We start from the raw sequence: 14939 nt of genomic DNA, 5'->3' as shown, positions 1-14939 counted from the left end.
GAATAATTTAAACAGCTGTGCTGCCTGCCAGTTTTTGCCAAAGAAAGAGGAGAAGCCCTGGTCTTGTTGAATCTCAAAAGCTAAAGCAGCTAAAGCTTATCAAGTGTTGGAAAGATTTACCATAGTATGACGACGATGATAAAAATCTAGAAATGTAGGAAAAATGCTGATACATAATAATTTATGTGATACAATATACCCCAAAAAGATAAAAAAGGAAGACCAAACAGTGAATTTCAAAATTTGAATAGATTATAAAATTTAATAGGAAAAAAATGTTTTTTCCAGGACTACAGGAAACACAATATAACTAAAATAATAAAAAAAATAAAATCTCAACAGGTTAACATGTTCACACAAACACACATAACCTTACATGAAAAGGCTTAAGTATACAAAATATTAATAAATAAAAGATATCAGTAGGCTAAAACTAAGGGAGAGATCTTAGTTTTAGCCTACTGACATCCTTCTTTAAGTATGATGTGAGCACTCGCTTAACAGTAGTTATAACTTTATGCAAAACATATAAATAAGACAGTCTAGATGGAGAATTGCATACACATTGATTCAACATCACAAATATAAAATACAAATAGATAAAAATATAATGCGACTTAAAATGGTTCAGAAACAAAACTGAACAATGTCATATTGATTCGGTTTAGTCAACATGTACTTCATGCCTATCTTAATAACATCAGCAAGAGTCACTCTCAGTCATGCCCAACGTCTTAAATGTCCCAAAACGGTCACCCCTTACCCAGTTCTAAAGTGATGGAGATACCCAGTTCCAACTCCTGTACCATTGGCCGCCAGCATGTCTGGTAGGACAGATTGAAGATTGGCATAAACAAGACCTTATCTCCTGTCACGGCATCCTTCTCAAGAAACAATCACTCTCCAAGCATCACAAACAACATCAACATGAGTCATTAAAGTCTCTCAAAATAGTAACTGAAAGTTCATAGATGAGTTGCAATCTGGCCTGTATGTAACTTTATGCAGTGTAGAACAGACATGAGTACGCCATACTGAGGAGAGAGAACCAGTATATCACTCAGATACCTTGATACACTACATGGACAGAAAGAATTGGAACACCCCTCTTAATGATTGAGTTCAGGTGTTTCAGCCACACCCATTGCTAACAGGTGGATAAAATAAAGCACACAGCCTTGCAGTCTTGATATGGGTTGTACTGATAGCTCAGTGATTTTAAACATGCCATTGTAAAGCACGCTGCCACTGGACTCTGGAGCAACAGAAATGTGTTCTGTGGAATCATACTTCTCTATCTGGCAGTCTGCTGGACCAGTCTGGGTTCGGTGAATACCAGAAGAACGTTACATGCCTGACTGCACTGTGCCAACTGTAAAGTTTGGTGGAGGAGGGATAATGCTATGGGGTTGTTTCTCATGGGGTTGGTCTAGACCTCTTAGTTCCAGTGAAAGGAAATCTTAATGCTTCAGCATACAAAGACATTATGGACAATCGTATGCTTCCAACTTTGTGAGAACAGTTTGGGGAAGGCCCTTTTCTGTTACAGCATCACTGCACAAAGCAAGGTCCATAAAGGCATGGTTGGGTGAATCTGGTGTGGAAGAACTCGACTGGCCCTCACAGAGCCCTGACCTCAACCCCATTAAACAATTTTGGGATGAACTAGAATGGAGATTGCAAGCCAGGCCCTCTCGTCCAACCTTCTGGATGAATGGGCAAATATTCCCACAGACTCCAAAATCTTCTAGAAAACCTTCCAAGGAGAGTAGAAGCTGCTATAGCTGCAAAGGGGGGACAAACACCATGTTAATGCCCATGGATTTAGAATGGGATGTCATAAAAGCTCCTGTAGGTGTAATGTGTAGGTGTCTCAATACTTTTCTCCATATAATGCATCTTGCTGTCCTTCACAGGACACAGGAGTACATGTGTCTCCTTTACAAAGCTGTTCAGTTTTGCCCAGCGCAGCAAGTACTTCACTGTTACAGTCTTCAGGGTCGTTTCTCCTTCATTATAGTCTTCTGTAAGAACACTCCAAACATACAGCATACCGAAAACATCTAAAGATTGAAAGGCAAAGACAAAGTGGCAGTTTCATTTCAACAAGCATGAACTAGTTAACATGTAGGAATCAAAGAAGCAAAAGAAGGCTTCAACACTTCTAACACTGCAACAGAAACACTATACTAAATTAAAGAGTGAAACAACTTATTGAGTGTGCAACTTTTGATTGTTTTCATGATAATATAGGAGAAGCAATGTTCCCTGCAGACTTTTATTCTTGGAATGTGTTAAGGTTACACTCATTACTGCCCATTTTCACCACTGCTCTTAGTGCACTTGTGTGTCCTCATAGTACTGGACTGCCTGAAACTCTTCCCACACTCTGAACAGTAATAGGGCTTCTCTCCTGTGTGAATGCGCTGGTGCTTATGGAGGGAACTTGGCTGAATAAAACTCTTCCCACATTCTGAGCAATGATACGGCTTCTCTCCTGTGTGAATGTGCTGGTGTTGTCGGAGAGAACTCTGTGCGGTAAAACGCTTCCCACACTCTGAGCAGTAATATGGTTTCTCTCCTTTGTGAATGCGCTGGTGTTGTTGGAGAGAACTCTGTCCAGTAAAACTCTTCCCACACTCCGAGCAGTAATACGGTTTCTCTCCTTTGTGAATGCGCTGATGTTGGTGGAGAGAACTATGCGCGGTAAAACTCTTCCCACACTCTGAGCAGTAATACGGCTTCTCTCCTGTGTGAATGCGCTGGTGCTGTTGGAGAGTACTGCGTAGAGTAAAACTCTTCCCACACTCTGAGCAGTGATACGGCTTCTCTCCTGTGTGAACGCGCTGGTGTTTTAGTAAAGTACTGCGTACAGTAAAACTCTTCCCACACTCTGAGCAGTGATATGGCTTTTCTCCAGTGTGGATGCGCTGGTGTATTTTGAGACGAGTTTGCACAGTAAAACTCTTTCCACACTCTAAGCAGTAGTGATTTCTCTCCTTGTTGCGTCTTTTGGATTCCATAGTCTTGTATTTAACCTGTTTCAGCAGCTTAACGTTCCTCTTGGTGGAATATCCAGATGTGTTTCCAGGAACACATTTAAGCTGGGTAGGAAGGTGCAGAAGAAGACTTGAAACAGGACATCATTTATTCCTGGGAGAAGGAAAAAAATATATAAACTCAAAGTGCAAAAGTAGTCTGATTCATATCATGAATGCTCCACATACATAAATTGGCATAAAGTGTAAAGGAAGAATAAACTTTTTTCTGATGTGGAAATGCCAATCACTTAATTACTCAAACTTTTCAACTAGACATATGGGCCACTGAAGTCCTCTCATCATGCCATTATTGGAAACTCCAGGGCTAAGTTAAATTCTCCATGGCAAAAATGACTGGGATTGTTAGAACACCACCTCCATCACTTCCTGTGGTTAACAAAATGATTCCAAACTCGTACATTATTCCACTGAATGTTACTGGACCTTTTGCTTTACAATGTTTTTAAAGAACTGAAATATGAATTTTGCTACATGCTAAAGTCTCAGAGCTTATTTGACTCATTAGAATTTAAGCCAAGTCATGTATAGACAATGTCAAAGAATAATAAATTATGTGATCCAACCTTTTTGGGTGCTTACACTTCACAGCCATAGGCTCATCCAAACAGCTGACTGAGGATCTGAAACTAAAAATAAATAACTCCTACAAAGCAAGAATATAAGATATATCTGAATACTTCCTGCTTATTAATCTACAATGTCTGAAACAGGATTCATTTTGTATTTCTCTTTGTTTTCTGTGTCAAACATAACTTGTTTATTCTTAAGGGTGAGGGCGTTATGACCCCAATGGCCTAGTATCTCTTCTGTGTGGTGTTGCTGCTTTGTATGTGTTTCTTTTTTATTTAGGCTACTGTACATGGAGGTCTGTAATTGGCTGCACAGGGGCACTTTTCCACAATAAATCTTGGCCCTAGAATTAAAAGGTTCTATCGGACATTTTCATCAATATTGACTTATGTACAGTTAACAATTTAGCGCTGCGTCTTGATGTGTTTTTTTAAACAAGCATTGTAAAGTCTGTATTATTAAAAAGGAAAAGTTGTGATTGTGGGATAACCAATGAAGTTCATTTTTTCCCCAAGTCCAGAAGCTCAGCCATAAGCTGTTTAGAGATCTTAGTAGCTTGGCTATGAATCCAGGTTAAATGAGCATTCAGAGCTTACCACTGACAGACTAACTAATTTAAAATATAAACTTTATTTAGCAATTATTTAGCAGTGATTGCTAAATGTTAGCTAATCAGTTAGTAGCCAGCTAGCTAAATTATCATATTTACAAAACAAAGAGCTATCTAAATAAAGCTAGAAGGCATGACAGTAATTGTCTAATGAGAGTGGGCAGTGTGGATGTATTACTGTGGCTGAATCTCATATGGTGCAGTTTATGGGTTGTAATGTGGGGTCTGTGAAGGGTTTTACATTGTATTAACTCAAGTTTTGAATTGCTTGTCACAGAGAATGTGTTACTGTGTATATTTGAGCTCACATAATTGTTATATACATGTAGTCCATTTCTCAACGGGAAGTGATGCATTATCTAAAGATAGGGTCTATAAGTGTATAAATTTGGGATAACATTTTCTGAGGTTTAAGGCTGTGTAGTTTTAAGTAGAAGAAAGGAGTGGGGTGACCATTTCTAATGTTGATGGTTGGTGGCTCAACTTCTTTGAGCTGTATATACCAAAAGTAACAGCGGTCATGAACAAGCCATTAGGTTTTATTTTATTTAAGGGCATACTGTTGATTAGAAACATGGGGTTTGTTACATAAAGAAGTGTGCTCAGAAGGAGAAAAACTATAATTGATGATTTAATTACAGCAACCAGTTAGGGTGGTACTTTTGTGCTGAATTAATAAAATTGCTATAAATACATCATACAACTAATTATACACAATATAACTGATTCTATAATCTGGTCTATAAAAGAAATGCTATTGATGCCCAGTTCTTGAATTCAGTGTCTAAAAAAATACAAAAAATTTAAGCAGTGAATTTATGGTATTAGCAAATTTAAGGTGGGAGTGAATTTAAGGTTTTAGTAAATTTAAGGTATCAGTAAGGTGGCAGTGGGTTTAAGGTATCAGTATATTTAAGGTGGCAGTGAATTAAAGTGACTGAATTTAAGGCATCATTACCTTTAAGGTGGCAGTGGAATTAAGGAGGCACTGGATTGAAGGGAGTAGTCAATTTGAGGTAGCAATTAATTTAAGGCAGGCTGAGATTTAAGGTGGTAGTTGATTTAAAGTATCAGTAAATTTAAGGTGGCAGTAAATGTAAAGTATTAGTACATTTACGGTAAAGGTAAGGTGGCAGTGGATTTAACGTAGCAATTAATTGGAGGTAGACTGAAATTTAAGGTGGCGGTTGATTTAAGGTATCAGTAAATTTAAGGTGGCAGCTGATTTAGGGTATCGGTAAATTTAAGGTGGCCATGAATTTAAGGTGTCAGTGGAATTAAAGAGATGTTGGATTTAAGGTAGCAATGAGTTTAAGGTAGCAGCGGATTTAAGATGTGTTTAATAGCATAACAACACTTTAGCAACAACCTGGGGCACCATAGCAACGACCTAGCAACACTTTTCCAGTCACCTTGGATACCATAACGATTACCATAGCAACATCTAAGCAACACTTTAGCAACCATTAATAGTCAACCACCATTCCAATCACCTTGGGTACCATAACCATTACTATAGCAACATCTAAGCAACACATTAGCAACCATTAATAGTCAACCACCATTTTAACATTTTACAGCGACTAGCTGGCCACTTGCTTTATTTAGGCCATGTATTAATTTGCAGGATTTCTCTTCATGCGTGCTTCAACCCACTCCTGCCTGCAGTGGGCTGGTTTCTCGCCCGCTCCCGCGCACAACACTGAAAATGAGTCCTGCGCCGCAAGAGCAGACCTGTATTCGGCGGTTTGTGCAGAAAATATGCGGTTCTCATACGTGTAGCTGTTTGCCGTGGCAGAGCTGCTCTAATCCTCATCAGTGTTGCCAGGTCTCGCGAGACAAAACAAGCAACCAAGGCTACGGTTACATATAACAAGCACAAAAGAAGCAACTTGGCTTGGCCATCAAATCTTATCTTCAGACTGAAATGTGTCTCCAGCTGTTTGTCTCAGAGTGAATGAAGAACAGTGAGTGTTAAAGTGTCGGACAGCTTCCTACCTTCAACAGTTCAGCTCTTGTTTGTGTTTCTCCATCAACACTGAATGACCGCGGAGGCGGGGACTGCTGACCACAACACAACCTTCTGCTTCTCCGCTTTAGTGCAGTTGGAGAAAGATATAGTCGATAAATTAGCGCCACCACCTGGCCTGAAGCGGCTTTACCGAGTATGGGGGGGGGGTGGTCTCTCACTAATGGCTTCCCTTTATTTCAAACGCCAGAGGGCGCGAGCGAGTCCTCAATGAATAACAAAACGGAGGGCGAATGGAGTTAAACATGAAAAAAAAAGAAAGAAAGAGATAAAAACAGAACTTTAACAGGCACGTACACCCCCTAAGACCCGCAACCTGTTAAAAATCATCAAAGATCAGAAGCAAAAGAACAATTCCTGAAGCAAAAAATGTGTCAGCAAACTCGGCAAGTACAAAAAATAAAAGCAAAAACTGGCAACATAAGTTGGACATTTTGATGTACATTAAGTCCTTTTCGTTAATTGTGCTGCTAAACAGCGTTGACATGGAGAGAACCATAACTTCTTAATAAACGTGATATTTAGATGAAGTAAAGACCTGTAAAATGAACATTTGTAATAATTTATGTATAAAAGCGTTATTTGCAAATTGCCGTTATTGATCCCAGGAGAAATAACTGACCACAGCTGGATTTCTGAAAAGTGTTAATATTCCCTCCTATTTCCTCTGACAAGAGTTTTCTACTCGAACCATATTAGTCATTAAAATGATGACAACTTGGTTTGGAACTCTTGTGGTTAGATTAGTTCGTGATATTTTCCGCTGTATTTTTTCCACTGTTTTATAGTTACTAGACAGGTCCTGTTCAACCCCTCCAATTTTCAGCCCACACTTGAGCCCCTGCTATTACCCAGTCCGCGCTTGACGAGGGCTTGACCGAATACGGGTGGGATTCTAAATAACGACAGTTCCGCCTGTTTCCGTGACCGCGTGGTTCCAGTGTGAAGCCGCTTCAGGCCAGGTGGTGGCGCTGATTCCGTAACTATAACTTTCTCCAACTGCACTAAAGCGGAGAAGCAGAAGGTTGTGTTGTGCTCAGCAGTCCAAACAGCGCTCATACAGTGTTGATGGAGGAGCAGAAACAAGAGCTGAACTGTTAAAGGTAGGAAGCTGTCCGACACTTTAACACTCACTGTTCCTCATTCACTCTGAGACAAACAGCTGGAGACACATTTGAGTCTGAAGATAAGATCTGATGGTTTAAAATAGATTAAACAACACAGAGGCAGCTTCATTCAAACTTGGCTGAGTGATGCAGATGTTGGGAATTTTTCCTGCAGTTTGTTTCTGATTTATTTACTTGGCAAACCCGTCAAATAATTTGTTGTAGTAGTAATGCTCTTATCAAAATTCTGATTTTTGCTTTTCAAGTTTTTTCAGGTCAGCTTTATTCAAACCAGAGCTGAGTAATTACAGCTGTTGTATCAGAATATTTGGTTGTTTTTTTTCTGTTTTGCTCTGTAAACAAGCCAATTAGTTAATACTTTCATGATGATAAAGCTCTCATCTAGCTAGTGTATTAAAACCCTGTTTTGCTTTCGAGCCATTTTGGCTGGTTCTAAAGATATATGTCTGTTTGAACGAGACTTTGTAATTCTCGGCTTTTCTCGTGTTCTTCTGTTCTTTTGTGTTATCTAGTCAGCTCCTTCATTAATGAGTGTATAAGTGGTGTGAAGGTAAACGCACTCATTGTCAGGAAAACTGTAGAGATGAGTCCTTTATGACCTTCTCTGCTCCTCTGTCTGTTTGTGAACATATAAAGTATATCTTACTAACAATTCACAAAGAACAGTGTGGAAAAAGAGATGATGCCGTATTGGAAATGGAGCTGTAATTAACGTAGAAATAGTGACTGATTAATGCTGATGTTATCCAAGCTGGCTATAATTTTATGTACAAATGTGGTGAGAAGATCAGTTTGTTCTAGAACAATATGAAGTGCTTCTTGAGAGCTGTGAATGTCTGGGTGGGGGTTGTTGGTCAATGTTTGGTAGATTAAGAGCTGGTAGGAGTGTCTGTGGTGGGTGTTTAAGGTCTGTTTAGAAATGGGTGTAGTGTGTTTGAGCCATTAGGAGCTTTATAGTGTAGTTGAAGTGCTTCCCATCTCAATCATGGAGACCACATGCACTACTTATTTTTGTGAATGAGGTGTGCTAGATAAAAGAAAGCATGAAATTGTATATAGTGTGAGGTCTCCAGGACTGGGACTTAAAAAGATGCTTTATTTATTGTAGTCAAAAGGGCCATTGTTGTGCCAACAGCAGGGGTTTGGATGGTTTACATGCAATAGCATGAATAGCTGTTAATACTTAAAAAAAAAATACTTAAAGAATAGGATTTATATATTTGTGCTAGGATCCCTTCGTTCATTTTTGATCAGATTTTGGATTAAGGATTGTAATGTGTTGGAATGTCATTTTAATGGTTAGAGACGCATTTATAACATAAACTCCTATTATTATTTATGCTGATCATTATCAAACAGATCATGATCATTTTGTATTATGTTTCACATTTATATCTTTACTAGGCATTTTACACAAAATGTGATTCAAATCAGTGTCACAGAATGGTGTCTTGATACAATACATTTTTCAACACAGCAAAAATAAGGAATGCCTAAAATGTGCCTCATGTTAATATGTCAGTGTTTGCGTCATGCGTATGGCATACATGCATGTGCGCTAGTAGTGTAATGATACATCAGGTCTGATGCAATTTTCATTCTAAGGTCAAGACTTAGTTTGACTTTCAGTATTTTCCGAGTTTAAAATGTCTTGATTCTGCAGAGCTCTAATTAAAGGCTACAGAGATTGGTTGGCTCCGATTTTATATATAAAAGTTCTTCAGTGGAACATTTCAATGTGTGCCTCACAATATTTATATTTTCTCAAGACACAGATCCAGAGGCTGAGATTTTTAGGTTTATAACTGATTTTCAGCAGAGAATTGGATCGAACTTTTCTACTGAGTAGGTGCATAAGGCAGTGTGTGTGAATGTTAGTTTGTGTTGATTGAATACCAATATTTTGATTGTGGTATTAATGCAAGATTTGATGCCTCTGTATTTTTTCCAAATCAACACATCCAGGCAGTTATTCTCTGTTGGCCAAGTATGTTTGCGCACACAAAGAATTTATTTTCTATTACACAGTAACTGACAACAGAAGTTGACACTTAAAAATGATGGACATATTAGTTAATATATAACCCCATTTCCAAAAAAGTTGGGACACTGTGCAAAATGTAAATAAAAACAAAATGCAATGATGTGCAGATCTTTTAAAATCTATATTTAATTGAAAATAGTACAAAGACAATAGGGGTGGGAATCTCTAGGCATCTCACAATTTGATTTGATTACGATTCAGAGGGCTGCGATCCGATTATAAAACGATTATCGATGCATCTTGATGCATCTTTTTTGTCTATATATGATTTCTATGTTTCTCACTGTCTGAGGACTCGGTAGTTTTAAAACAAAGTATTTGTAATGATCCATAATGCATTTACGTCCAATATCTTTTATTAATAAATCAAATGGAAGTGATGTGGCAAGTGAACTAGAAGGCTCTCATTCACTGCTCTTGTTTGGAGACGCTGCTGCCACTCATCTGTGATAAAATGTGCCGTTACGGTGAAATAAGATCCAGTGGTAATGGATGTCCACGCAGCACATTATATAGTCTTTAGTGATTTCATAATGTCGAGGAAAAGAGAAAGACAGATGAACATTTGGAGATGAATGGACTTATTTGCCTTTATAAGCAGCGCAGTTGGTTTCCTGGTACATTAAATCCGTGACGAGAGACTGTCAAACACTAAAAAGTTGCGAAGATGAAGTCGCTTCTCTTTCTAATTTTCCCGTTCCACCTTAAATAGTGCCGCTTTTACATTCAGTGCCTCAGTCAGAATTTAAGGCGGAACGGGAAAGTTCAGCAAGAAGCTGGCGAGTGAGAAGCGACTTCAGCCTTGTGAAACAGCGGAACGCTGAGAGACATTTTACAAGAACTATTCAACTTTTGAGGAAAAGTTTTCTGGCGGAGTTGGAAGAAAAGCGGCTATAGCTGAAGCTTAAAGCAGAGCAAAGTAAGTCTGTGTTTTCGTTTATATTGTTTAACCTCTACTAGGACATTATCACATACTGACACATACTGGACATTAAATGTTGCGTTTTGCGTTCTGTCAACATTACGTTATAAATTAAATATTTAGAAAATCAAGTTTTGACATTTGTGAATTGATTCAGAATCGTCCACATCTGCATCACGATGCATCTAAGAATCGATTTTTTTCCCACACCCCTAAAAGACAAGATATCAAAAGTTGAAACTTTTTTTTTATTGTTTATTGAAAAATATTTGCCCATTTTGAATTTGATACCAGAACACGTTTCAAAAAAGTTGGGACAGGGGCAACAGAAGGCTGGTAAAGTTGTGTAATGCTAAAAAACACCTGGTGGTTGATTGACAACAAGTCAGTAACATGACTGTGCATAAAAAAAGCATCCCAGAGAGGCTGAGCCTTTCAGAAGTAAAGATGGGGAGGAGTTCACCATGCTGTGAAAGACTGCACGAGCATATAGTGCAGCAATTCAAGAATAACTTACAAAATAATTTACAAAATTACAAGAATAATTTTTCAACATAAAACGGCAAAGAACTTTAGCTTTTCATCATCCACAGTACATAATAACATGAAAAGATTCAGAGAATCTGGAGAAATCTCTGTAAGGCCAAAAATCAGTATTGGCTGGCCATGATCTTTGGTCCCTCAGGAGGCACTGCTTTAAAAACAAACATGATTCTGTAGTGGAAATCACTGCATGGGCTCAGGAACACTTCTGAAAACCACTGTCTCTGAAAACAGTTCGTTGCTGCATCCACAAATCCAAGTTAAAACTCTAAAATGCAAAGAAGAAACTATACATAAACAGGATCCAGAAATGCTGCTACCTTCTCTGGGTCCAAGCTCATTTAAAATGGACTGAGGCAAAGTGTTCTGTGGTCTGACGAATCAACATTTAAAATTCTTTTTGGAAATCATGGATGCTGCGTCCTCCGGACTAAAGACCACTCGGCATGTTATCGGTGCCCAGTTCAAAAGCCAGAATTCATGATGGTATAGGGGTGCATTAGTGCACATGGCATGGGTGACTGGAACATTTGTAAAGGCACCATTAATGCTGAACGATATATACTTCTCAGTATCCACATTTGATATGTTGTCTTTGTAGTATTTTCCTTTAAAAATATGGTTTACATGATTTGTATGTCATTGCCTTCTATTTTTATTTACATTTTGTGCAGCATCCCAGCTTTTTTGGAAATGGGGTTGTATATAATATTAACAACACAACTAAGATTAATTGTGCAAGGTCGCCCTCATGCAGCCAGTTACAGACCTTTATGGGCTGCAGCCTAAATAAAAAAAGAAAAAGCAACAACACCACACAGAAGGGATACTAGGCCAAAAGACTCATTAGGAATAAACATTTCATGTTTAAACACTTTTTCCGTCTCCCATGACTTTCTCAGAATGTTATCTATATGGTCGTATGTAAGTTTAGGCACCTCTGGACAAATGACATGTTTTGTTGATTTTCTACAAGTTTAAATGCAGTGTTACTGTTTATTTTTGACAAATTTAATACATTAGAGGAAAAAACTAAAAATGTGTGTGTGTGCAAAGTTTGAACATCCTTTTAGTCAATGATGAGCATAGTCAAGAGTTCGGTCTTTTTCATTAGACCACAGCACTTGATTCAGATATATACTTCAGATATTGACATGTGTGATGAGATTGTTCCAGCCTAATCTTTCTGTACATCTTTGGGAGAGAGGTGGGGGTTTTGCTTTGCACACTAGGCATGTATACAATCAGTTTGTTTTATAAAGTTTATAAGCAGGAAGTATTCAGATGCATTTTATATTTTTGTCTTGGTTAGTGAATTGTCTATATTTTCAGATCCTCAGGCAGCTGTTTACAGAAACAATGGCTGTGAAGTGTAAGCACCCCAAGAGGTCACATGAAGGTCACATAACTTATTACGCTCTGAAATTGTCCAGGCATCACTTGGATTAAGGCCTGATTAGTCAAATAAGAGGGTAACAAATGCATGTTTGCAACTTTTCATATTTTGGCTCCATAAAGACCTTAGGATCCTGCAGCAAAGGATCCAGGATTAACAGTGATACTGTCAGTGATTGGGAGAAGAATGCAGGGAGGACTCTTAGGATAAAACGCATCGAGTTTGGAATCATTTTGTTAAGTACAGCATGTGATGGTGGTGGTTTTCAAATAATTGCAGGCATTTTTGCCATGGCGAAATCCAGCCTAGTCCTGTAGTTTCTGATATTGACCTGATGACACAACTTTAGTGATCTATGTCTGTTTGAAGAGTTTGATTAATTAGGTGATTGACTTTCCCACATTAGATGAAAATTCATTCTTTCTTTACACTTTCTGCCAGTTGATGTAAGTAGGGCATTAATAATTTGGATCAGAATACTTTTGTTGCATTGAACATTTAGATTTTCTTTTTTCTTCTTCCAGAAATGAATGATGTCCTGTTTCAAGTCTTCTCCTGCACTTTCATACCCAGCTTAAATGTGCTTCTGTAAACACGTTAGGACATTCCACAAAGAGGAATGTTAAACTGCTGAAACAGGTCTTATTTAAGAAAAATGCCATCCAGAAAACGTTCCGGTACTCAGCAAACGTCATCTGGTACCCTCCACATCAACACATCTGCCAGACAAACACAGAAATGTGGCAAGAAGAGAACTCACTACTGCTTGGATTGTGGAAGGAGTTTTACTCTAAAGAGTAGTCTCAAACTACACCAGCGCATTCACACAGGAGAGAAGCCGTATCACTGCTCAGAGTGTGGGAAGAGTTTTAGTCGACAGAGTTATCTCCAACTACACCAGCGCATTCACACAGGAGCTAAACCATATTACTGCTCCGAGTGTGGGAAAAGGTTTAACGTACAAAGTAATCTCAAAACGCACCAGCGCATTCACACAGGAGAGAAGCCGTATTATTGCTCAGCATGTGGGAAGAGTTTCAATCGTCAGAGTTCTTTCCAAGAACACCAGCGCATTCACACAGGAGAGAAGCCGTATTACTGCTCAGAGTGTGGGAAAAGTTTTACTCTACAGAATACTCTCAAAATACACCAGCGCATTCACACAGGGGAGAAGCCGTATTACTGCTCAGAGTGTGGGACGAGTTTTAATCGACAGAGCTCTCTCCAACAACATCAGCTCATTCACACCGGAGAGAAGCCGTATCAGTGCTCAGAGTGTGGGAAGTGTTTTAATCGTAAGAACTCACTCCAACAACACCAGTTCATTCATACAGGAGAGAAGCCTTATAATTGCTCAGAGTGTGGGAAGAGTTTCAGGCATTCCAATAGTATGAAAATACACAAGTGCACTAAGAGCAGCGGTGGAATGGGAAGTAATGAGTATAATTGTAAGACATTCCGGGAGTAAAAGCCTACAGGAAATCATGCTTCCAGACCAGGTTTAAAAAAAGTCCAGATAACTGTTTTAGATTGAAAATCCAACTTTTGTTGTTTTACACTGTTTCTTCTACATGAGCATAACAGGAAATAACATTTTTATAATAATATTAATAGTGTGGTGGAAAACAATTGACAAGCTCCACATTCAGTAATATTCTAGTTTCTGGTTTAGTATATCTAAGGTACTTTGTGTTTCAATTGCAGTGTTGGAAGTTGTGACAACCCTTTGACATTGTGCTTTGCTCCTTGAGTTTTTCTGTTGCTCCTTTGTTAACTAGTTAATGCTTGTTACAATGAAAAAGTCACTTCCCTTTTAATCTTCAGGAAATGTATTCTGTATGCTATAGTAAATATGTAATTTGGCATTTCAGCAATTCTGTGTTCTTGTTAAGAACAAATTAAAGAGATATAATCCTGAGGACTGCAGCATTTGTTGTACTGTGCAGAACTGAATGGCTACGTAAAGGAGATACCAGCGTATAAAAGACTGCAAGACATCAAGCTATTTAAGTGGCGTACTGGTGACCTCTCCTCAATATGGCCTACGCGTGCCTGTTCTATGTGGCATAAAGTTGCATACAGGCCAGACTCCAACTCCTGAACTTTCCACTACTGTTTCTGAGACTTTAAGGACTATTGTGCTTTGTGATGCTTGGAGAATGATTGTTCTTTGAGAAGCGTGTTGTAACATGAGATACAGACTTTTATGCCCATCTCCAATTTATGCTACCAGACATGGCGGTAGCCTGTGGTTCAGGTGTTGGAACTGGGTATCTCTGTCATTGTAGAACTGGGTGAAAGGTGACCATTTGGGGATGTTCAAGGCTTTGGGTCTGATTGAGAGCAACTCTTGCTGATGTGCATAAGGACACTATCTTTGACTAAATTTCACCAGTGACACTATGTTCAACTATGTTCCTGAACCAATCAAATCTGCTTAAGTCTGTTTGTTAGTTGTTTATAGTGAATAAGTTCTTTTAATATGAATATAACAGCTCAAATGTTATATTTTTAAAGAAGATGTATGTTTGTATTTCTTTTGTAACATAGTGTTGTTGGAGGAATTAAAACAAGAGCTGAACTATTGAAGGTAGGAAGCTGTCTGTCTCTTTAACATTCATTGTTCTTCATTCACT

The 14939-nt window shown here is 38.5% G+C and overlaps 2 protein-coding genes across 3 annotated transcripts in view; one reads left to right on the top strand and one right to left on the bottom strand.

Moving 5' to 3' along the window:
• LOC118827063 (zinc finger protein 850-like) overlaps nt 1-14224 on the top strand; it is a 47873-nt gene extending 33649 nt beyond the window's left edge. Inside the window, exon 4 of the mRNA XM_036598277.1 lies at nt 12943-14224. Coding sequence (XP_036454170.1) covers nt 12943-13771 — 829 coding nt within the window. The 3' untranslated portion in view covers nt 13772-14224. The remainder of the gene's footprint in view (nt 1-12942) is intronic.
• On the bottom strand, nt 243-6339 carry LOC118827376 (zinc finger protein 239-like). Of its 2 annotated transcripts, XR_005008860.1 has the most exons (3): nt 6241-6339; nt 1881-3153; nt 243-1784 (listed from the first exon to the last, which is right to left on the bottom strand). XR_005008860.1 is itself a non-coding variant. In XM_036598714.1 (2 exons), the coding sequence occupies exon 2, from the start codon at nt 3021-3023 to the stop codon at nt 2310-2312; it is 714 nt and encodes a 237-aa protein (XP_036454607.1). In that variant the 5' UTR covers nt 3024-3153; nt 6241-6339; the 3' UTR covers nt 243-2309. The 2 variants fall into 2 exon arrangements, 1 of the variants encoding a protein (XP_036454607.1); XM_036598714.1 differs by having other exon boundaries at nt 243-3153.
• Nucleotides 14225-14939: the final 715 nt, after the last annotated feature.

The sequence above is a fragment of the Colossoma macropomum genome, unplaced genomic scaffold, assembly GCF_904425465.1.
Source record: "Colossoma macropomum unplaced genomic scaffold, Colossoma_macropomum, whole genome shotgun sequence".
NCBI classification, from domain to species: Eukaryota; Metazoa; Chordata; class Actinopteri; order Characiformes; family Serrasalmidae; genus Colossoma; species Colossoma macropomum.
The sequence above is the reverse complement of the archived record's forward strand: the minus strand, read 5'-3'. Positions and strand labels throughout refer to the sequence as shown.

Bases quoted from the DNA above. Each gene is read 5' to 3' on its own strand.
- LOC118827376 (XM_036598714.1), bottom strand. From the start codon at position 3,023: ATGGAATCCAAAAGACGCAACAAGGAGAGAAATCACTACTGCTTAGAG.